The 23,491-nt window shown below is 41.5% G+C and overlaps 1 protein-coding gene across 9 annotated transcripts in view; it reads right to left on the bottom strand.

The window, feature by feature from the left end:
* Positions 1-21,745, bottom strand: part of phldb2b (pleckstrin homology-like domain, family B, member 2b) — a 37,789-nt gene extending 16,044 nt beyond the window's left edge. For 5 of the 9 annotated variants that reach the window (XM_026179346.2, XM_026179347.2, XM_026179349.2 and 2 more), the window contains exons 1-8: positions 21,399-21,745; positions 15,624-15,680; positions 15,331-15,454; positions 12,466-12,564; positions 11,680-11,763; positions 5,357-5,476; positions 3,119-3,303; positions 1,515-2,777 (exon numbers count right to left, since the gene is read on the bottom strand). In XM_026179346.2, coding sequence (XP_026035131.1) covers positions 1,515-2,777; positions 3,119-3,303; positions 5,357-5,476; positions 11,680-11,763; positions 12,466-12,564; positions 15,331-15,454; positions 15,624-15,680; positions 21,399-21,431 — 1,965 coding nt within the window. In that variant the 5' untranslated portion in view covers positions 21,432-21,745. Of the gene's footprint in view, positions 1-1,514; positions 2,778-3,118; positions 3,304-5,356; positions 5,477-8,708; positions 8,761-9,207; positions 9,379-9,708; positions 9,829-11,679; positions 11,764-12,465; positions 12,565-15,330; positions 15,455-15,623; positions 15,681-17,670; positions 17,737-21,398 lie in introns of those variants that run through there. The other 4 variants (XM_080305965.1, XM_080305966.1, XM_026179351.2 and 1 more) reach the window with 4 other exon arrangements.
* Between the last annotated feature and the right edge of the window lie 1,746 nt (positions 21,746-23,491).

Below are 23,491 nucleotides of genomic sequence, written 5' to 3'. Positions count from 1 at the left end.
ACAAGGAGAGAATCGGATCCAGGTGACATTTGGATTGTGAAAATCATGAAATAGTTAACTGTGTGTTTAGGAAAAGCACGAAACACTCACTTTATAGTGCTTCTTAGTTAAACAGTTATGTCAGAATCCACATATAACAAAGCATCGAACACATTTTACCATGCACACATACAAACCCCAATTATAACACGTAACATGAACCAGGAGCTGGCACAAAACGTGTCCGTGTCAGTTTGTCACCTTGCGCTATTCTAATGGGCATAAGCTTCTGTGGAGCCTCTATAGTAATCAGCTGTCAACTAGAGCAAGAGACAGAAAGAAGAAGAGAGGACAAAGACACGGACATATGAGAGGAAAGCTGGAGAAAGCACGAAAATGAAAGACGGTGAAAGAAGCGAAAGACAGGAAACGAGCTGGGAAATTTTTGGACAACACGCCTTGCTTTAAATTCATTTTTAAAAGGTTTGTGTGCCTTTAATTAACACAGACATTAATTTCAGCTTTCTTTTTTAGCGGTCTCTTGTTTCAGAATTCTATTTTCTAAAGATACCACTAGGGGGCAGACAAATACAAGACAATAAGGCTAGACTGAAACACTACAATTGCTGCTACATCTCACCTTTAGTCATCTGATTAAAGTAGAGATGCACGTGATTATAACTCCCTGTATAATGTGGATCATCGATGATATTTAACACCAGGGCACGCACTAAAACAGGCAGTCGAAATAGTTTCAACCCAATTAAGTGCAACACTGCAACACAATTCATTCCCCCATCTTCAAACCGGCAAAAGAGAAAATCTTCACATCATGAAAGCTCAAAACCACGCTCATAAGAATGTGGAGGCTTGTCAAAAGCCACCGTCAAAGTGTTCTTTAAATCAGAGATACTGAGACACTTTAATTGTGAGAACATGGCTGAGAGAAACAGAGAAATAGAAAGAGAGGGATCACGAGATCGGTTGTCATTATATGTTGATAATATGTGTTTATCCACCTGCTACACTATAACTCTGTAATCTTCTTGGTTTCTCTTACCCACATCTGACTGATGTGTTCTGTGGCTCCTTAGCACAGCAAACCACACTGGGTGGACCTCCAGATGACTGACATAAACATGAACCTCATATGAACACATATACACACACACACAATCCAAGTACAGGGTTAAGAATAGTGCTGTTAGTATGGGCTAACTGCCATGAGCACCTGTCAAGTGGTGAACCTCACTGTGCGCCTGCGTTAAGCTCCCTGGGAGAGTATGTTTGAGAGCGCAAGGAGCAGGGAAGCATTCCTACACTCGTTCCATGTTTGGTGCCTTTGTATGCGTGCACAAAATAACATTAAACCTTAAACACCCTGCTCTCCTGCCTATATTCAGTCTATCTGAATAAGCTTAGCTGGAGGATGCACTCTATGATGATAAGTAAAAAAAAAAGCAAATACTAAATGGCACAGTACAAACAGCAGCTACAATGCTTTAAATACAGAAGCTAAAAGCAATTAAACTCACCAGTCTCTCCACCTCCTGCTCACGGAGTCTCTCCTCTTTTTGGCGTTGGTGGTAGTCTGTCAGTTCTTCCTTCCCACTTAGGGAGCTGATACTCCCCCTTCTTTCCCTGAACCCCCCTGGCGGGGTCACCCCTGCTTTGCCAAATGACTGCCTCCTCTCCCCCAGACCAATTCCAGTTTCCAGGCCGGCTTTCCCAAATGAAGAACTCCTCTCTCTAAGTCCTAGTCCCGGTGCAACGGTGAGTTCAAGGCCCACTCCTGTTGTTTCTTTCTCCGCCACAGACATTTCTGCTCCTGAGGAGGCGTCATTGCTGCTTAGCCGTTCTTGTTCTGGAGGGCTCGAAGCTATAGAGCTGATGGAGCCTATTGAGCTGGTGGAGGTTAGGCTGAGTTTTTTGGCAACACGAGGAGAAGAGGAGCCCCCTGCCCTGGATGGGATTGTTACATCTGGTGGAGTGGATGTGGATGTGGAAGAGATGGAGTGGGAGGTGGAGCAGGAGGAGGTCCTAGGGGAAGAGAGGGAGATCGACACGACACCTTCCCCTTGAGCTGTGGTCTGGCCTTTAATCCTGTTTGCAGCTTGCTGACTGGAGTGACTAGACTTGTGGTTGAGGTCAGCGTTTTGGCCATTGCTGTAATGCTCTTTGCTAAATTTGTAATCCCCAGCAGTATCAGACCGCCGTGGAGGCAGCGTTGACAAAGTTAGCACTCCATTATTATTGTCACGGGGGGACGGAGAGGGACAGAGGCGTGGCAGTGAGCGGCTGTGTCCTCCTGCTGTCATCCCACTCAACGAACCTGCTGAGTATTTCCTGGTTCGACTAGTGGGCGTCGGCTCCTGGTTCCCCTGGTTCCCCTGGTTCCCATAGGTGCGACGTCCTAGACGGGGGCTAGAGGGCATGCTGGCAGCGCCCCCAGAAGATGGAGTGCGGGATGAGGAAGAAGATGGAGGAAGAGAGAGGAGATAGTTCTCACTACTGGCAACAGAAGTGGAAGATCCCCCACCATTCCAGGTGGAGAGTAAAGGAGAGGAGCTCTGACTGTGCAGTCGTCGGCTATCGCTGGTGCTAAAATTGTCCTGACTGCGGCCAACTGAAGAGCGCGAGGCCAAAGAAGAAGAAGGGTCGGAACGTCGCCCGGGGGAAAGAGGGGGAGCAGATTTTAAGGACAAAGAAGGACGATCGGAGCTATAGAAACGCCTTGCCTGTTCCTGATAGGCTGATGAAGATGTGGCAGGACTGGAGACAGGTGTGGTGGGGGGAGACTGGGAGACAGAAAAGAAAAAAATGTATGATTAGAAATATATAAGAATTCAGTTCTCCTGTGGAAGCTATAGACAGAAACAAATGAAGAAATGGAAATACACAAATATGATCATTTTCAGGCTTTATTAGATTCAAGTGTTTACAGTGTAATATAAATTACAGAAACACTGATATTGATGTATGTGTTGATGAATATGTGCAGAATTGTGTTTGGAGAACACAATGCAGAATGCAACGATGTAACAACTGGTTCATGTAATGAGTGAATATCAGCTAGAATCATTCACAACCCCTGTTAAAGTGCCCTGAGAGGTAATGTTGGAGCTAAAGGATGACCAACCTGTGTCACACTGAAGTAGGAGGGGTTGGCATTCCCGTTGGCTCTCAGGCTGTTTTCAAGGGCAATTTTCTTACGCTGCAGGGTGTCCATCAAGTCCCGAAGCTCAGATGCTGATCGCATGCCCCTAGCACTACTGGTGCCACCCACAACTGCATGGCTATAGTCACTGCTAAACTTCAGGTAGTCTGGACGGGGAGAGAGATTAAATGGAAAAGAAAATGAATCTATAACATGGGAAAGCTAGGTTAAACATAAACATAAGCTATCGAACGACTAGATAGAAAAGTAGATACAGAAAGAGGAAAGAGAAACAGGGAGAACAAATATGGAAATTATGTGTGAAGAGCCAGGTGAAGACAGAGGAAGGAAAGAGGGAGTGGCGAATGAAAATAGAGAGCGAAAGAGAGGGAGAGATTTATGTATAGTTAAACCTGCAGCTATTCATAAATGGGACCCTTGGCAGAACAAACTCAAACCAAACAATCCACAACTAACCCTATCCCTGAGAATAGGAAACAATCCTGTCCCACACACACACACACACAAACTGCATGCAAATACACATTCACACAAAACCATCCATTAGATCCAAGACAAACAGTTTAACTCGAGTTCAGTTCCTCAGTATAGGATTTTGTAGATGAGATAAACCACAAAATATTCTGGAATACCCTCATGAGGCTCCCCCGGCCCTTCCTTAAGTCTTTTATTTAAAGTAGCTTCAGCAGTGAGGAGGTCTTTTTTCTCAAAACCTCAGCTGAGTCAATTTTTACTTCCTTCCTGCTGGATTTACAAATAAACTATCATTTTCTTTCAATAGCATAGCTAAGATTGGCAGCAATGCTAAGTATAAGTAAGTCTGCCTGATAGCTCCGGTACTATTTTGGTGCAAAATTCCAAAAAGAAAACAGTAAATATCTTCTGAAAAAGGCCAAGCAGGTGAAAACACTTAGGGTAAAGTAATGTGCTCAAACCTTGCCCAGTTTTCAAAATTATCTGTGGCTTTATGTGGAAAAGGAGCTATTACAATGTTCAAACTTAGACCACCCAGTGTTTAACAACCACATACACCCACATACACATATATACACTTTCCTGCAACTGTGGCTCCGCCTGTATGTTCCATGTGTAAAAGAAAGCGAGAACCTGGAGCACCTAAAAGTGCATAGACAGATTATAGATGAATATAAGCCTGTGTGAGAAAATGTCAAACCCTTACATGGTGGAGTGAACTGAGGCAGAAGGTGAAAGACATCATAAGATCTAGAAAAATGCAGGCATGCTCACACACACACACACACACACACACACACACACACACACACACAGGGTGTTTGTGTCCATACATGGGCAGATTTACACCGGAGGGCTGGTGTGCATCAACTCTCTCCTTTCATGATTGTTCTGCTCCAACATATTCAGTTGTGTTTGTGTGGGAGCCTTGTCTTTAGTTGGACGTCTTTAAAATAAGGGTTGGTGACGGTGAAGAATATCTCTGCCCATAATAATAATCTTTCCTAACACACGTGCGTGAAGCTGTGGAAGAAATAAGCACCTTCTGCCTGTTTAAAGAGCGGGATTTCCACTGAATACAGCAGCCTCGAGCACTCGATAAATCGCCTAAGAGATAGCAGAGTCCAGATGTATCGCCGTGGCAATGGACAGACACCATACAACCAAAACATTCCAATATGCTTTGAATTTTAGGTTTTGGAATGTGCGTGAAAGTGCATTTGGGAAAGACATATGAGAAGACTGACAGAAACACCTGCCCCCACCCTAACACTGACTCTTTCCTCCCACCACTTTCAGGCAGCAGCCATGGTTAATGTGCACAGAAAAGTTGAGCTCACATGCATTCTCCGCTTTTCCCCCCCTGCCAGTCAGTTAGATGACATCCAGTCTTTGAAATCTGAATTTATTTACATTCTTTATGGTTCAACCAGGTCGTTAAATTGGGTCAGTGTGGTCCTCCAATTGGATGTAACCCATCTGGAGTGTGACTATCTGTAACTCCATACTGACATAACAGTGAAGTGACTAGTGAGAAGAGCAGCAGATGTTACATCAGCAGCTGGATCTAATGGAGCACTGAAGATGGCAAAGAAGTGAAAAGCCAGTAAAGTAATAATCAAAAAGGCCTACATGTATATTCTGGAATGGCAAAATTAAGACACAGAGGAGACAAACCAAAGAGGGATCAAGCACAGCTCAGGGTCAGCCCCTTGTGTGATGTACCTGTGTTGTAGGCTAAAGCTGATACAGGACTCTTTTGGGGAAGCATGCTCTTCATTCTGCTGGCTTCCTCAGGATGGTTGAACCGGAACAAATAGGATTTTCCCAGACACAAAGAATAACCTGAAAGGGAAAACACAAACAGACGTCTCAAATTACTGAGACAAATGATGCAAAATCTGCAGGTAACCAGGTAACATGTGAAGCTAGTGTGATACAGAATACACCATTACAACATCCACATTACAGCGCATATGTGAAGAGGTAAGTCTTAAGTAGATTCATGTGAGCCTGGGTGTTTATTCACAGCTAGACACACTTGCGCACGCGCAGCAGACGACTGTGTTTGCCCTGGCCATCAATTAGCCTGAGAGGGCCGGGTATTAAACAAGATCTCAGGGTCACAACCTCTGTAATACACACAGGCAGCCACAGCTGTCCAAATACTTGAGATGGCAACAGAGAGGAAGAGCGGCGCTGACACAGATACAGGAGGTCTTGTGTGGGAAAAACAGAGGAAAAGGATAAAAGAATAAAAACACTGAACTGACGCATTTTTTGAGCCAAGGAGGAAAGAAATGCTGAGGGCCAGCTTTCTTAAATCAACAGGTCAATGCGGGTCTTTCTTCTACTTCCATTGTCGAAAAGCCCTGTTACAGTAAAACCCCCATAACGTTATGTGTAAGAGGCTAAAAAAGCACCTCCTTAATAGCTCCATTTCAGTTACATCAGATTCTTTGGACCTGAAGTCAGACGTAACCACTGAGGCAAGAGGAGGGGGGTGTGGAAAAAGGCTGAATGGAAAAAATCCAGATTGTTTTCATCCTCTCTTTTTCTCTCGTTCTCATTTCATTTTTTGTTGCCTTTTCTTTCTCACACTTATGTCAAGTCTCATAAACATCTCAGGCAGAAAAGCTGCATTAATAGCTGAATTGAGCATTACAGTTGAAATGAAAGAGGTCGAGCCAGTCTAGATATTACCTTAGAGCATTTCACAAGCAGTCCCCCCCCCCCCCCCCCCCCCCCCCCCCCCCTCAATACACCCAGTTCTCAGCATAGTGGGGAGATCCGATTGCGGCTGTGATGTGAAGTGGGCAACACAGGCACACACACACACCCGAAAACAGTGTAATAAATGTTTAGTCTGCACAGCTGGACTGTGAAGCTCTCAAATCCATACTTATATAAACATGAGCTTGCAGGTTTGGCCACAACCTGTGAGGAAGTGGGATCATGACCGATAAAAGATGTAGGGCCTCCGTGAAGAGACTGAGAGCAACACACACACACTGTGTCAGCGAGTATGAGTAAGAGCTAATAATAAGCGCTTCTCCTTGCCAGACGTGAGTAAAGGTGTAAATCTTCAAAACGTCTATCTATCTGTGTGTGTTGGAACATGCCTTGTAACAGGGTCTGCCTAATGAATCCCAGTACCTCTCAGTATTTAGCGTAACGGCAAACACAGACATGGGCTCACAAACAAACACACACACACACACACACAGCAGTCAGCGCTTGTAAAAATCTAATTTCCTACCCTCAATAGCCACTTTTAAAGTGTATGGTAACGTGTGACGTCTTGATTTGTTAACAAGCCCCGACCCTCCTGTCTTTCTAATTTCCTCTCATGTCCTTAGCTAGCAAGTAACTCTTAATTATTCTCTCCTCATTTCGACCCCCAGCATAAACAAATAGCTATGAAGATACGAGTCTACACAACAAGGGCAAACAAACTCCATGTGAAAAAAAATTTCACATCTAAATTTATCTGTGATACAAGTCTGCTGTCTTTAATAACTTCGGTGGGGGGGGTGCACTATCGACAGAGACACCATCCACAACAAAAACTGCTCTAATCTCATTCACGTGTTCACTTGCTTACCAGCAAATTAAGTTTGCCCCCCCCCCCCCTTCCCCCCAATGCATGCACTCTTCCCCGCACACACACATATGAGCAGACCCTTTCCAGCAACAACAAAAGCTGAAATTAGCCTGTATATACATTTATGGGATAATTTAAAGTTTGCAATCTACAAAGTCAGACCTCAGAGTCTTTGAGGACGCAGATGGAGCCTGAGCTGTACGCCTGGAGCCAATTTCTGTCCCCATGTAGATCTGCGCTCTCTCGCCACAATGTTATGGGAGGAGAAACTTAAATCTGCTTCTCTGTTTGGTTAACATCAGAGGCGGAATTGCCAATTTGAGACCATTAGGCTACAAGGAAAAATAAACCAATTTCAAAGGTGCAAACACATGAAACCCAGCTACCTGCTACTTGATCAGGTGTGACATCCATGGCAATCATACCCAACAATGGTGATGCAAGGTCAACTAAAACTATCCCCAAATTTGAAAGATATTAGACAAATGCTATCTTGGTTATGATCCCTAGAATATGCACGGTGTTGACATTAAATCTCAGGCTGAATGTATTCACTCATGAAATGAATACACACACAAACAGGTCCCAGTGGGAGAGGAAATTGTCCTCAAAACCACAAATTAACCCTCTCCCAGGCACAAGGGCATAGTGGTAACACCATGAAAAGACAGACTGGTGTTTCTCAGGAGAGTCAGAGCAGATTAGTCATTCCGTCTCTCACATGCTCACACTCACAGGCCTAATTTGTCTCCTCACAAACTCAGGATTGCCTTCTGTCTGCTCTATCTCAAATCTTATTAACAAATAATCAACTTCCCTCAAGCAAAGAATGCAGACCTGTGAATAACCTCTTAACAGCCCTCTACTTAACTGTATTTCTCACCAAGTATTTAAAGAAAAGAATAAAGCGAACAAAAAAAAGATACATTTCATCCATTTTACGGTGTAAAACTGGAAAAAGCAAAATCCAAATGTTCTGGGGGTGGGCAGGCAGAAAGATTTGTGAGGATAATAACATCCGTGACAAAGAGGGAGGTTTTATTTTCAGGTGTCAGGTATCCTGACCACTGAGTCTGCCTTTCTATCCATGAGCTACATTACATCTGCACTGGCACATGCACGTGAACTCACCAGCTAACTTATAACCACGAGACAGGCACACAAAGTTCATTTACATTAAAAAGATGCAGACAAGAAGCTGTGATGGAACACTGCCAGAATCTGGCTAAAAATAAGAAAACGAACCACCAAGTGAGCAACACGGGTGAATCACACCTCTAACCTGCTGTAATAATGGTGCACGTGATTTACTGACCCGTGCAATAATTACAGTGTTTCGCCATTTCCAGCAAGCAACAAGCAAAGATCAGCACATCAGGTAACAGTTCAGTAACAGTGTGAATACTATTGACCTTTAGACTAAAAAAATCAAATTGAATTGAATCATTTTAACCAATCAGAAGGACTTTTTACCTTTATATCAAGCTGCTGAGCAAATGCTGTTTACCCTGGCTGGCACAAGTGCTCACTAGTGTGCTTTCTGTAAATAAGCCAGTACACAAATCGATTGATAACTTTAACGCCGGGATCACTGGTCATTCAGTCCAAAGAGCATGCTGCATATGCTTCAGAGTAAAGAGGTATTTCCCTTAGCACATACATAAACAAACAGATGCCCAAGCAGTATGATGATATTATAAGTGAAAGTGGAATATAAGCTATGAATTGCGTTTCTCATCCTCACATTAAATAGGCTAGATATACAGAGAAACAGCCTACGTCATAGTTTAAAGCTCGACGTGTGTTTTTCATTCTAAAATATTTCCCAACTCTTACAACAGTTTCTGAAACATTGTGTAACACAAAGTGCTTCAGATGGATAAAGTTCAGTAAAGCAGAGGTTTGCTAACACAAAGGCTGAGTAAATTACAACGTTACTTTACTTCTAAAGCAAATAAAATCCGTTACAAACCTTTTCGAGCTATTTGTTTTCCTTCAGCGTCTTATCATGACAAGAACTACAAAAACTTCTCCCTCACAGGCAAAAGAGATACAGACAGATTATATATCAGCACCACTGTCCGCCTCTGTGCTGCCTCCCTCCTCCGTGATGTTCCGCCTCCTCTTGACTCAGTGTGGAAGAAAGTTGGTTCACTGATTTACCATCCACGAGAACCCGGGACTGTACCAAATGTCGGTAAAAAAGGGGGAGGAGGATAAGGACAGGTCAATAAATAACCACAGGGAATAAGTTATAACACGGTAAATATAACGAGTGATGGTTTCTTACACCGAAGTGACACTGTAAAGAGCAAACTGATGAGTGCACGTGACTAAAGACCAGCTTAATGTAACAGCATTACCCGCCACGACCCCTGTGTGTAGTCGGTTAGTTCAAAGACAATTCGGCAATGAGGTCTTTAATAGACACCCCCCTCCACCCCCACCTCTAAAGCTTTCTTTGTCTACCTACCTCTTCAACAGCTCTTTGCTATGAAAATCACTCCGCTGGTTTATCCTTAAAGCAGGTATAGTGTGTAGAGTCGGACTTACTGAGTCTAAAATGAAGAAGTGACTGCTTAGACTTCATGATAAAACAGCATAGAAACGGTATGCAGTATGCAAGTGGAAGGTATTGACTGAGAAAGATAACGTCAAAAAGTAAATAAGAAAAAAATAAAATAAGAGGGAGGACTGTGCTTTCCTGTCTGGGTTAAAGGTTGTTAGTCTGTTTTGCTTAGATGCTTCATTTGCAAGCATTTCTACCATGACACGAACCCGTGGACAGCTACTTTGCCCTTTATCCTGCGATCATCCTGTGCACACAGTAAAATAAGATAAAACAAGAGAGCAGATATTAGAGCATCCTGTGTTTTGTGCAGCAGCATAGATTTGCATCTGCTCCCTTCCAGTGTAAATGTTGAGAGACTTAGTTTTATGACTACAAATCCACTGAAATGTGAACTGAAAAACTAACAACGTGGAAATCTTGGACAAATGGAAAATAAAAAAACACGGAACAGATCTAAAGCAGTAATGTTCCAGTTAACAGATCTTATTAATAAACTAACAATGTACTTGTGGAGTTTGTTTGTCAGCGGCTTTCTTCCTCAACAATGATTTCCTTTGTCGTTTCCACCTCTGTTGAATAAACATATTGCTACTCTACAAGTGTCCTCCAGCTGATGTGATTCCAGATCAAGCTCTGAATTCCAAAATACAGAACAGATCATTTCCTAAACACAGCTAATCATCTCCAGACTAGTGTGCATGAGTGTCTGTGTATGTGGTTCGACCAACTCAACCCAGAGCAACTGAGGCCAGTGGATAAAAGATGCTCTCAATCTTTTTCCTTTTTTACTATCGTTTTCCTACGCGTACTCTTCTGACTTTTTAACCCTGTCTTGTTTTTTTAGTCTCTTTTCCCCACCCCTGCTATTTTGCTGTGCCTCAGCCTTGTGTGTGGACCCACCAAGATGATGTCAATATTTGAGTCAGCCAGGCACAGCGGGAAGTTAAATAGGCCTGTCAATGTTTAACTTAAACCGTCCAGGCCTTTTCCAGGGCACAAGAAAAAGGAGAAAACTGTAAACAGAAAGGACAGACAAGTGAGTGTGCTGCTTGTCATTTTAAGTAGGACAGGGAAAGGTGAAAGAAGGACAAAGCTGTGGAGAAAATGGGAGAGCATACTGTGACTGAATAAATGACGGAGCAATTCAGAGAAGTGAAAAGAATAGAGGGAAGAAAGGCCAGAGATAGACAGATTAAGATACTCGCAGACAAAATATAGACACGTCTACGTAGGCGGGCATGAAGAACAAGATAAGAAGAGAGATCCATTTAACTTTGGGTGACTACACTTTCTTTTTTCTTTTCTTTTTTTGAGAACATTCTGCAGTCTCCAATAACAATCCAAAGGGTTTGCATGCTCTGCAGTTGCTGGAAGCTGTGACTCATTGTAGGAGCTAGCTGTTCCAAACCACTACGAATTACCCAAAGATACACACACACACAGACACACACACAAACATACCGAAATGCATCAATACACTCACATGACTACATGTGTGTAGATGTACATGGACACAAACATATTGCACAACCTGTTGTTTGCATGAAGAAACTCAACTGTGCCCATATGAGTCACACAGATAGACTGGAATGTGAGTTAACCAATCCAAAAAAGAAACCCCCCCCCTCAGAAAACTAACCACTGTCTCTCTGTTGCACACCAGTTATGAAATACTAAGTATCTCAGTCAGCAATGAAGTCAACTTTCAATTAACTCCAGTACTAATAAGGACCAGTAGATGGCAATATCTCAAAGTGTGTGTATGTGAAAAGGCCTGTATCCTCATGTATGCTGATACCAATGTGCAGTATACAGGCTTTTCCTGAGAGCAGGCTGACCTACACTGTGCGCATGTGTGCGTGTAGAGTTTACCCTGAGTGAGTGGTGTTGGTACAGTGACCTGGACTCCATCAAGACTGCAGAGGTGGCCACAGGGGTCCAGGGTCACCACCCCTCCTGTTGATAATGAGGAGATAGTCAGGGTAAATGAGTAACAGTGAACTACCATTCACTCCAACATTACACTCCGACATGAGATAACTGCCTTAATCATCCCGCTCCTACACGGCATCCTCTGAAAGCATGCAATATCCCCTGTTAATAAAAGGTACTCACTATTCAGATTTACTGTAATTAAAACAAAGCTTCACACAAGAACAAAAACAACAGCATAATTAATAATCCAGTTCCTCCCTTCTCCTCACAGCTATTCTATAAAAAGCCCAACAGGTATCCAGCTCGATGGCTTTCTCAGTCTTATATTCATTTTAAACAGTATATTTCTTTTCTTACATTATTAGAATTTTAGGCTTTAGAGGATTGAGAAAGTTTATTATTCTTCCGCTGCTGTTTTGTCAGAATAATCTTCTAAAAACAAAATAACAATGATTGCACTTGGGATGGTATTGAGCAGATCTTCTAAATGCCAAATATAATCACAGATTTGATTTCAGTGGATTTTACTTGAAGTAATATTTTAGGATTCAAAAACAAAGATTAAAAGCTTGCTAATGAAAGGAGGAGTCATTTCCCCTTTCCCACGACATGCTGTAAAGATGTAAGCACTCTTGCCAGTGTGGAAAAGACAATAGAGCTGTGTTTATTCTGGGGCCTGCCAAAATTATGACGTCATTTCAGAGAAAGTGAACCAACACAGACCTTCATTGATGATTAGACAATGCTCTGCCTCGATGCCAGGTCCTTGAATGGTAATATCCTGAGGAATTGGAGCATCTTCTGTGCCTATGCGTGTTACCCCTGAAACATAAAGAAACACATTTTTTTGCAATCAGTAGAATATATAAATATAGGGGATAGAATTAGACTTATCATGTCTATATAGGTGGTGTGAGTCATAATTAAAGGGTCTTATATCTAATGCTGTTATCATGCAGACACATTGTGGAGTACAAACTCAGTTTTCCTAAAAGGTCTTATTCACATTCTTAGCATTCTTCAAAGTGTGTGTCAAAGCAGTGGGCAGCGATGATGAAGTGGAAATGTCACAAAGCTGACTCTGACGTCAAGGTCTGCCCTTGTACTGTTTGTAAGTTTATTTCTGCATTAACCCCGACTAAGGGTTAAGTGTCAAATCCATTCATATAAAATGCAGTGTGCACTGTTCTCATTGCAAAGAGAAGACAAGACAAGTAAAAAGACTTCTCTGGCTCACTGGGGTATAATCAGAGCCTTGTGATCTATGCAAGAAGTTTATGAATGAGAGTTATCACTGTAATGCTTGTAAGGGCAGATATTTGCTGTCTTTTAAAGCTTTTAATATAATGCCTGTCAGTTTGTATTAGTATTCAGTGTCCTGTCTTCGGGCTAATAAATAATAATCACTAGTACAAGTGTGCCTCTCACTTCACTTTGATTTATAATACTACCTGAATGAGTAATGAAGCTGTGAAACCTGTGGCTTGCTGAATTGATGTGTGTGTGTGCGTGTGTGTGTGTGTGTGTGTGTTAGAGGGTGAGAAATTCTAGAAACCTGCGGATAGCTGATAGTAGAGGAAGTATGAATAACTATAATACTCCACCCTTACAGTACAGGAACTAATATAGTGTGTTTTATTAATTGTAGTCAGTTGTTTGTTATGGAAAAAACTGTATACTGGCCTGATATAAATAGCAGTGAACATTCCAAATAAAATCTCTGGATTTAATAAAGCAAGTGCGCTTGCTCTGCTGCATGAAACAGAGTCATGAAACCACGCGATGTGTGTCATTTGTGTTACTGTTGTTTGGGTTGTACTCTGTTGCCAAAGCATTCTCTTCATTTTTTCATGGCTAACTGTGGGTTCAGGCTGTGCCTTAACCAACACATGACAATGAATGAATGTTAATAAGCAACAGTAACCATGGAATTGGATTGAATAACTTGTATAAATATGCACTGGCTCAATGTTTGACACAGTATCACTTTTCCACAGCATCACCCCCCAACTCACTTCTGCAGTAACCACAGAAATGAAGTGACTTGTCCTGGGAAAAGGGCCAATATTTGGGAGAAAAAGAGTGGGAAAAGGTGGGCAAAGGTAGGGCAAAGAGTGCTGACAGGGACTAGAAAGAGAGGGCATATTTCTCCCATAGCGGCTTCTCTTCATTAGCTCTCTGCTAAATTCAGAATCAAATTCAAAATCCTTTCTCTCACAAGCAGGGTCTTGAATAATCACGACCCATCTCATCTTAAAGATCTGAATGTGCCATATTGACCCTCATAACAGAGCATTTTGCTCTCAGACTGCAGGTTTACATGCTGTTCCTAGAAGGGAGGCAGACCCTTCAGCTTTCAAATATAGCGCTTTTCTACTCTCCCAGAGTACTCAAAGCGCTCTATACAACATGCCACATTCACCCAGTCACACAAGCCCTTTCTCTATACTTTGTGCTGTCTAACTACATTCACACTGCAATGGATGCATCGGAGAGCAACTTGGGGTTAGTATCTTGCCCAAGGATACTTGACATGCAGACCGGAAAAAACAGGGCTACAGCAACCCGAACAGGCCCCTCTTCGATGGGACCAGGTCCCAGTTTGGATTAAGGAGACAGACACCCGGTCTACTTTTAAGATTAGGCTTAAAACTTTTCTTTGTAAAGCTTAGCATATAGGCTGGATCAAGTGATCCCAAACCTCTCCTTAGTGCTGCAATAGGTCTAAGCTGCTAGGGGCTTCCCATAATTGTATTGAGTGTTTCTTCTTCACTCACCTTTTTTTAAACTCTCTTTTACTTCTCTAATGTGTGCCTTTCTCTTATTTTTGTATATATTTCTCTTGGTTTGTATATATTTCTTCTTTTTGCTGTTGATTCCTGCTGTCTACTATTTATATTTTATTTATATTTTTTTTCTGGCACAGTTGATGTGGAGCACCCACAATTTTGTTGTACATGTATAATGACAATAAAGGGCTTTCCATTTTGTCTGTGAAGGTTCTCAGTCATCCAGGTCATCGTAGTCAAAGGAGCTTGCAAAGAAAAGCGTCTGGACTTCTTTAAGTTACTTGAAGACGTTTCACCTCTCATCCGAGAAGTTTCTTCAGTTCTAAGGTCAAATGGTGGAGAGTCCCAGATATAAACCTAGTGGGAGTAACCCCCTTTCCATTTTATTCTTCTGCGTAATCATTAGTCAATATTAATCTCTGGCTGTCTTCCACAGTGTGTCCTTGTGTGTCCTTTGTCCTGTCTCCATGCCCTCATCCTCAACCGGTCATGACGGACAGACAGCCCTCCCTGAAGGTGGTTCTGCTGGAGGTTTCTTCCTGTTAAAAGGGATTTTTTCTTTCCCACTGTCCACCACGTGCTTGCTTATAGGGACATCTGATACAAAACACCTTGAGATATCTGTTGCTTTGATTCAAAGCTATATAAATAAAATTAAGTTGAATTAACATTTGAAGCTGTGAGGATGTGCTACATTAGGAATGAATGTGAAAAATTGTGGCTACTGACTTAATAACCTGCCCATGCTGAGTTTGTGTATTTACTGTAAATTGTGTCTGGGGTTTTTTGTGTGCGTTACCCTCTTTCAGTGGCAGAACAGTAATAGCCACACTCAGTCTCCCACTGCCCAGGCTAACCAGATGAGGAGTTGCTGTCTGGACTTTTAGTCCTTTCCCTGTGTCGATCAGGTCCAGGGGCGGAGACTACAAGCAAGAGTCAGTGCAAAGGTCATTTTAAAAACACACTTTATAGTCATAAGACTAAAATGAATGTGCCATTGTGCGACTGTGTTCATGCTGGATTTGTTCAAAAACCACATAAAACTTGTGAATGTGTGCATATGTGTTTTCCTGTGTCTGTGTGTATTCTGACCTTAGGTTCACCTGGAGAGATCTGATCGGACTCTGGTTGAAACATCATCTCCGATTCCTGTGTACACATTCAGGCAGACACATAAATGTAAACAAAAACAATCCAGACATGTAGCAGTGTACACAATTATGACAAAACTTGGGAATGACCTGCGTGGAATGATCAAACATAGAAACACTCAAATAAAGAAACCACACAAAAAAAGAAAAGAAAAAAATGAAAAGAAGGGGAAAAAACTGCCCACAGCTTACCCAGCTGCCACGTGAAATGAACTCTGATTCTGAAAATGTTCCAAGTAGAAAATGAGAGGAAAATAGTTTTTTTTTTCGCAGTGGGGAGAAATGAGAGAAATGTTTCATGAAAGCAGACTTCCCACAAACTGTTAAAGTCTGCCATCACTCTGCTGCAATGAATGTGTCTGGATAAAGAGAGATACAGAGTAACTAATAAGGTAACTGAGTTTCTCTGTGCATGCTATGAGCAGTATACTACTTAAAGTAAATACACAGCAAAGCTTGTGCTTGTGCACGGCCATGGCAGTGACAAAGCAAGTGCACATCATTTACCCAGGTTGCATGACTTTAAATCCTGACCATGACTTGGGTGGATATTCATGGTGGCCAGTGAATAATTCTTCTTAATTTTATATCACCTGAAATTTTTATTGTCACCAAAAAATGTTAACATGCAAATAAGCATGCTGATGAGAAATATTCAGAATGTGCTCCATTAAAATATAATATATATGTAATTGAAGCTGCAATGTCTTCCTGCACACAAAACCCACTTCTTACCATTTTCTAAGTCCTGTTCAGCATTTATCAAACAGTATGGCACAGTTCAAATTATGTCATAAGCAAGGCATCTCCTAATCTAACAGGCAGATTGAGCTCAGCTATGCTCCCAGGGTGATAAACTTTGTATTTGGGCATATTTCCTCAAGCATCTATCTCACAGCAAAACTGCAGTGACTGTGAGAGTGGTTTAATTTTGACTGTTCTTATTTTGTATGGACTCAATGTTGAAGTCCAAGCATTCCCTAATGGTGGGAATATGTGTGATGCAATGGAAAAAAAACGAGGTAAAGTACAAGAAAAATAAAGGAACGCTATGACAAACTGTGAAGTGGAGATAAAAGAAAACTAAATCAAAAAATGCCCAAAATATGTGAATGTGTATGTTTGAGGAAACACACTCAGATCGTGTGCCAAAAACAGCCCACGGAGTACTCTGTAATTTAACAGAGAAGAAGAAGAAGAAAACAGTCTTGCTACTACTGTATTTGTGTCCACACACACAATCAAAAACACAAACATGCACGCACACACACACCAGTGGATGACTTAAATGCTTCTCACCATGCAGAGATGATTACAGCATATAAGAAACTATCACAACCACATGTCATTTTCCTGCTCCTGTCATTTCCTTTTCTCCCTTCCTCTTTCAAATCCTAATGTGTCATTGCTTTAATGATTTCAGTGATTCCTTCCTTTCTCTCGAGGCCTCTTTTGCATTTAATCTGTTTTCCATACTAGGCGGCCTTCTTGGCTTCTCCTCTTCCTGCCTGTCCTTCTTCTTTCCTCCTGTCTTTTCGCCTTTTCCTCCAATCACCATGAAGGGAAACACAAATCAAAGTCAGCTCTGCACTTCCTCTAATTCAGCGCTAAGTTTCCGCCCTGAGATCACTTCCTTTACTGCTTGGACACCATCATTGCTCACACACACACACACACACACACACACACACACACACACACACACACACACACACACACACACACACACACACATACATTCTAGCAGTTCAGCCACCCTTACATCCCCTATCCACACACAAAAATCTACAAATAAAGTCACACACCAGTTCTTTTTGCAATCGCACCAAGGTATCGGCCCACATTCTACCGATTTTTGTCCTTGCTGTAGACAAAGCAAATACTCAGTGTGTGATGGCAACATCAGCTGAATAAAGGTCACAGAAGCTTGCTGAAAATTAGGCAGAAGTGCATTTCAAAGACCCTTTTATGTGTGAAGGCCTCAGTACCTTGCATTACACGCTCCTTGAAGTCTATTCCCACCTTCTTGACTCTCCCTTGACTTGTTCTTTCAGAAATGGCTCACTCTATCCCATCATTCCTCTTCTTTGTCTTTCTGTGGTTCTTTTTGTTTTCAAAGCCCCCTTCCGCCTTCACCTTCTTTTACCAGGTGAGCTCTGGCTTAGGCGGGTCAAGACATGTCTGTGGCCATGTTTACTCTAGTTAAAGCAGAGCAGTGAAGTGTGTCAACCCCCATTCTGAGTATCCAGACTCCAGCGCTTTCATCTTCATGGTGTTTGATTCCAACAGCAGTCACTTTGCTATCAGGGAATTAAGATGTGAAAGCTAAAGTATGGGATTACTGAATGATATACGTATATGTACAGAGACAGAGTCCCGTAAAAACTGAGCATGGAGGATGAAAACTAATGCCGTGCAAAAAAAAAAGCATGATGGTTCTTTATCCTTAGTTAAACAATCTTAACCAACATTTCCCAAACTGTACTCAAACTAAACAAGCACTCAGTGTTTAAGTGTCCTTGTTTGTTTCCTAATTCTTTGTTGCATACATGTCTCTGTTCCTAGATTGTCTTAACAGTACATCACATTTTCACCCATATTTGTATAATGTTTGGTGTCAAGGCAAAGACTTGCTCATTTCAAATATAACTTAAAAAAATAAATGTTTATCATGTTTATCAAACTACAAAAAAAGTCACGTAAGGATGGATATAAAGTTCTCTACTCAGTAATGGGATGTACTATGCTTGAAACCAGATTCAAGCATAGGAGGTCTTCTGCCAGAATCTAATGTGGGAAATACAGAAATACATACCAAGCTGACTCAAAGAAAGTCTAATACAGTAAATGTATAAGTCGAAGATTTCTACACAATGATATGAAACACTGAGAAAATATTGCCCATAGGAAAACATTCCAAGCACACATCCTCCCACTTACTTTTTTAATAAAAATTTTAATCCCAGATTTAAAATAAACCTTCTATTGGAAAGTGACTGAACTGACCTCACAAATGCACAATATAGCGTGCACAAAATGGAAGAAAGGCACAAGCACACACAATTTGTCTTTGATCCCATCTGTAAAACAGCTGAGTCTCCCCGAAATGCTTTGTTTGCCCTGCATCTGGAAACAGAAAAGGAGATGAGAGGGTAGTGTGGGGTAATGAAAAAGAAGATAGCAGTGGAAGGTAGAAGAGAGAGAGGACTCATAAAACCAAGTGGAAAGACTCAGCATTCTCAGACTGTTGCAGCTGGGTCATTTTTATTTTCTCCATCCCATCCTTGCTTTCCTCTGTCAACTTCTTCCTCTTTTTGTATTTGCTTTAAACGGTTTTTGCATTTCCTTCTCTTTCAGTTACTTTCCTCATCACAGCTGCTGTATGTTACTGCAGACAGCATTCTCAAACCCACATTCACAGGAAAGGTCCTGCTCTTAAAAATGTTCCAATGTTAGAACAACTCTTTAGTGCACTAGTTGGAAAAGCTAGTGCACAATATGTCTGTTTGAAAAGGCCAAATCAAATGTTATGGTTTTCATAGTATTGTGAGCATATTGCCATCATGAACTGGCTTGGGCAATTTAGATAGGGAGAACCATAACATTACATTTTTTTCTCAGGTCCTCTGGCTCAGTTGATGAATGGCAGTTGGGATATTAAAAAAATTATTATTATTTGCATCTATGAATAAGCAGTTTGGGGTAATTCACAGGCTTTTGCTTTCTAGCTGAAAACTTCAAAAATGGTGGGAGAAGTGCGCCATCAGGATGGTTCTTTCATCATTTTAATGCATATATTTGTTTTTGCCATCTTTTTCTTCTGTGGTAGTGTTGGCCTTAAAGATAGGCAGCTTGTGATGACTACAATCTGTGGTACAAACTTGACCAAAAAGTGGAGCTGAGGGTGGTCTCAGTCTTACACAACTTAACATCAGCTATGTTGTATTTGTCTAAAAATGCTTTCAGTGCTTTGCCTAGTTATATTTCTCTCTTCTGTCTTTCTCCATCCCCTCCCCTTACATTCCAGCATGACCCTCTCCTCCTCCCACCTGACAAAGCCAGCATTGTATCACAGATGCTATTTAATATGGAGTCCCTCTCTCAGTGTCCTTCATATGGGGCAATTCAGGGTTATCGTCCTCCCTTGTCCTTGGTAAACAGTATGTTTGCAGTAATGTCTTCAATAACATTTTAAATCAGATTAAAATGTTCCTCATGCATTCATATATACATGGCTTTTCAAAATACTGTATGCTTAATAATGTGCATCCCTTGTCCTTGGTTTGCATTGCTGTTGTGTGTTTGCATTTGTTTTGGTTAAAACCGCTAAAAGCCGATTAAAACGTGTCTGTGAGCCGCTTGTTAAACAGCACAAATATCTGTCACGCTCAAACTCTCTCACATCCCTACTGGCAGTTTTGCAGTCTTTTAGCAAAGTGCTAGATGACAGGAAAAAAAGTCCATTGTTTTTGCAGCTGACTCAAAGCTGGAGGAAATGTAAGTTGAATTTCTAGTGAGGGTGTGTGTGTCTGTGGAAAAGCCCAGATTACTTTAACTGCCACATGCAGGGGATCAACTCATGTTTGGTTTCCACAGGGCCGGATATGACAGCGAGACAAGGGGAGACAGTGAGCTAGTGGACGGGTTTACTAAAGCACACATATCTTCTTGTATGGTGAAATGAGCTGTGACTGCTGGAAAAGGAAAGAAAAGAGGAGATGGAGTTCGAGATAACAAAAGAAACAAACTATGTGTGTGTGTGTGTGTGTGTGTGTGTGTCTGTGTGTGTGCTTGTGTATTGGGGTATGGGGGGGGGGGGGGGGGGGGCAGGTAGACACAGATTAAAATGCAGACTAAAGAATTCAGATATGAGGAAAAAAGATTAATGGTGAAAAATCCCCAAGTTCCACCAGTGGCCTCCAAACATAATATGAGCCTATACAGCACATATAATTCAAGCAGTTACCTTCATAAATCAGCATTACATACAGTTTCCAAAAATCTTTGTTTTTCTTAAGCTATTGGTCACTTCTATGCTCTCCACACTGACTTCTGCTTTTCCTTTTTCCACCTGGCAGATACCCAGTGAAATAAAAAGCAATCATATAAAATATGTTTTCAGCGTTACGGTTGGCAACAGTATGTCAGAAGAATTGTATCCACCGGTTTTTTTGCATCACGATAGATAGATAGATAGATAGATAGATAGATAGATAGATAGATAGATAGATAGATAGATAGATAGATAGATAGATAGATAGATAGATAGATAGATAGATTGATTGATTTGTGGCCTTGCCATTATGTAGCCATAGGGCTTCAGAGCCCGTGTTGGGCTTCAATATCACTGCGTACTCTGCGGACTGATATTTGCAAAAAATCTTACAAAACGATATCTTATCATTTCAAATTTCTACAATGTTCCAGTTAGAGCTGCCATCAGCAGCAACGTTGGATCGTCGGTGGAATCACGAAAAGTACACCTACATTTTCACGTTGTACCTGCCCGCTAACAAACCAAAAGGTAATCTGCGTTTGATTTTGCCGAACAAAATCCTCAATTGAAGTCAGATAACGTTACAGCTTACTTTGAAAGTATTGCAGCGCTGTGAAGCAAAGCAAAAATAAACCTAATTTACAAGAACACATTTTGATAATTAACATACATTCTTCCACTTTTTAAATCCACAGCCTATAGGTACAAAAACTCACTCACCATTACTGAAGCGGGAATGGCCACTTCTGTCATTGTGCAGGAAAGGACGCAATTGCGAAACTGATCCAAGATCGAGAGGTATGCTGTTTGCACAAAACTCCCCCAAATAGAGTTTTTAGCTTATTTCTGCCTTTGCTGTAGCCGCAGCTTCTGTCTTGACGGGAGATACATTCCATGCACAGCACAGGCAACGTGCAGATCTCTAGGAAAGACTTTTGATCCCGGTTGTCACAATCACAAACACAAGCACACACTCCAAACACACACACACACACGCGTAAAAAAGGCCGACGGCTTTCCGACGGGCATAGGAATGCAGCAACAGCTGGAAGCAGAAGTGGATAAGGAACAAGGGGAGGGAGTCTCTCTCTCTCTCTCTCTCTCTCTCATTCACTCACTCACTCACTCACTCACACAAGCTGAGTTTAATGTGCAGGTGTTAACAGACTACAGAAAAGTACACTTGACCTTTCATCAAATGGTTCAAGCCTCTGACAAAGAGAGGGGAGTGAAGGATAAAAAGAAAAAGAGAGAGCGCATTATTTCAGCCTTGGCAGCTGATAAGGATATCTAATGATTTTACAACATGCATGCATGCAGTCTCATTCACTCCTAATACTGAGAGTTTGTCTCTATGAAGAAAAAAAAACTTGGGGGGATGTTAAACGTGGTAAATGGTTCATATATTAAAAAACATTTAGGCCGAACAATAAAGGAATATAATGATGTTTAGTGAATAACAAGCTTATTATATAAAGTCATATAGATATAGGGATTTATGTTAGGGTTGACCATGAATACCTGTCACTCATATAGTGTGACACTGTAAATATCCACACTCAAATCCACTACACAAGCAGATCCATCTTGCATAGAAAAGTGATAAAGAACACTGAAGGTTTTCTGGAGGTTAAATTCCTGTTGAGGCATATTTCTCAGCGAAGTAAAGCTATTGTGGCTTTTATTTCCATTATTAATTGCAACAATATAGTTGCATAACCATAAAAAAGCCCATGGCATACCTCATGGATGCAGGTGTAGTAAAGAAAGAAATGTGAACGCCTCTTGTGTGCGCTTAATGGCAAAGAGTCCTTCTTTCCTCTCTGACAAAATATTGCTCGTAGTTCTCTGTGTAAATCCACTTCTAGATAATCTTTATTATTTGATCTACATATCTGGAACTGCAAATGTCTTATAGGCTGCTGTTTGCATAAGCTGTGTGCACCACTTGTAAACTTCAGCTACATGTCCAGTCATGCAGCTCTCTGAAGACATCACGAGGCACAAGAAGATGCCATCAGTTCTCGATTACACAAAAACAGTTTTACTTGGCAGGATTCTCTGCATTCGTTACAGTTCATAACAATGATTGCATGAAGCAACAACAGGAATGATCCAGAGCCATAATAAAACCTAAGTCATGCAGAATTTTGCTGAGGACAGAATGCACGAGGTATTCTTTTGGTTAGAAAATGATAAATATAGAAGTGAAAATGGTCCTCTGGTTTAGACTAAGGTCAAGGAAAGTTTGCTGACACACACACGCACGCACACACAAAAAGTCCATGCTGACATAGGACATTCATGGATTCTAGATTATCTTATCTCTCAGGCACTGAGTGGACCCCTTAATGGATAAACAGGAAGAGAACTTGTGCACCCAGCGTGCTCCACTTTCTCCACTGCTTCCTAGCATTCCACAACACCTGGTATGTATGACACTCTAACTGGCCAAAAGCACACTAAAGAATCTAAAATATCAGGTTTACTTTACATTAAATTAAGTTCATGGACTTTTTAAAACTTTTGTTGGTACCAGCTAATGCATCCATCAGTCCTGAATGAGAAAGAATTTAAAAAGGGAACAGCTAAGACCTTATCTGGGTAATACTGCCTGAAAATTGCTATTCCTTTTAGCTTTCTTTCTTCTCAAGTATTTCCAGAAGCTCTTAAGTGATTATGTTTGCATGGTTGCCTAGAAGCAATGAAAGCTTCTAAGCTTTCCCAGTGATATCATCCCAGAGCATGTGGGTTTCAGAAGGCCACCAAATGTTAGACGGCATTCCCGAATGGATTCCACAATTCTCATGTGA

This window comes from Astatotilapia calliptera, chromosome 9, assembly GCF_964374335.1.
Source record: "Astatotilapia calliptera chromosome 9, fAstCal68.1, whole genome shotgun sequence".
Classification (NCBI taxonomy): Eukaryota; Metazoa; Chordata; class Actinopteri; order Cichliformes; family Cichlidae; genus Astatotilapia; species Astatotilapia calliptera.
The sequence above is the reverse complement of the archived record's forward strand: the minus strand, read 5'-3'. Positions and strand labels throughout refer to the sequence as shown.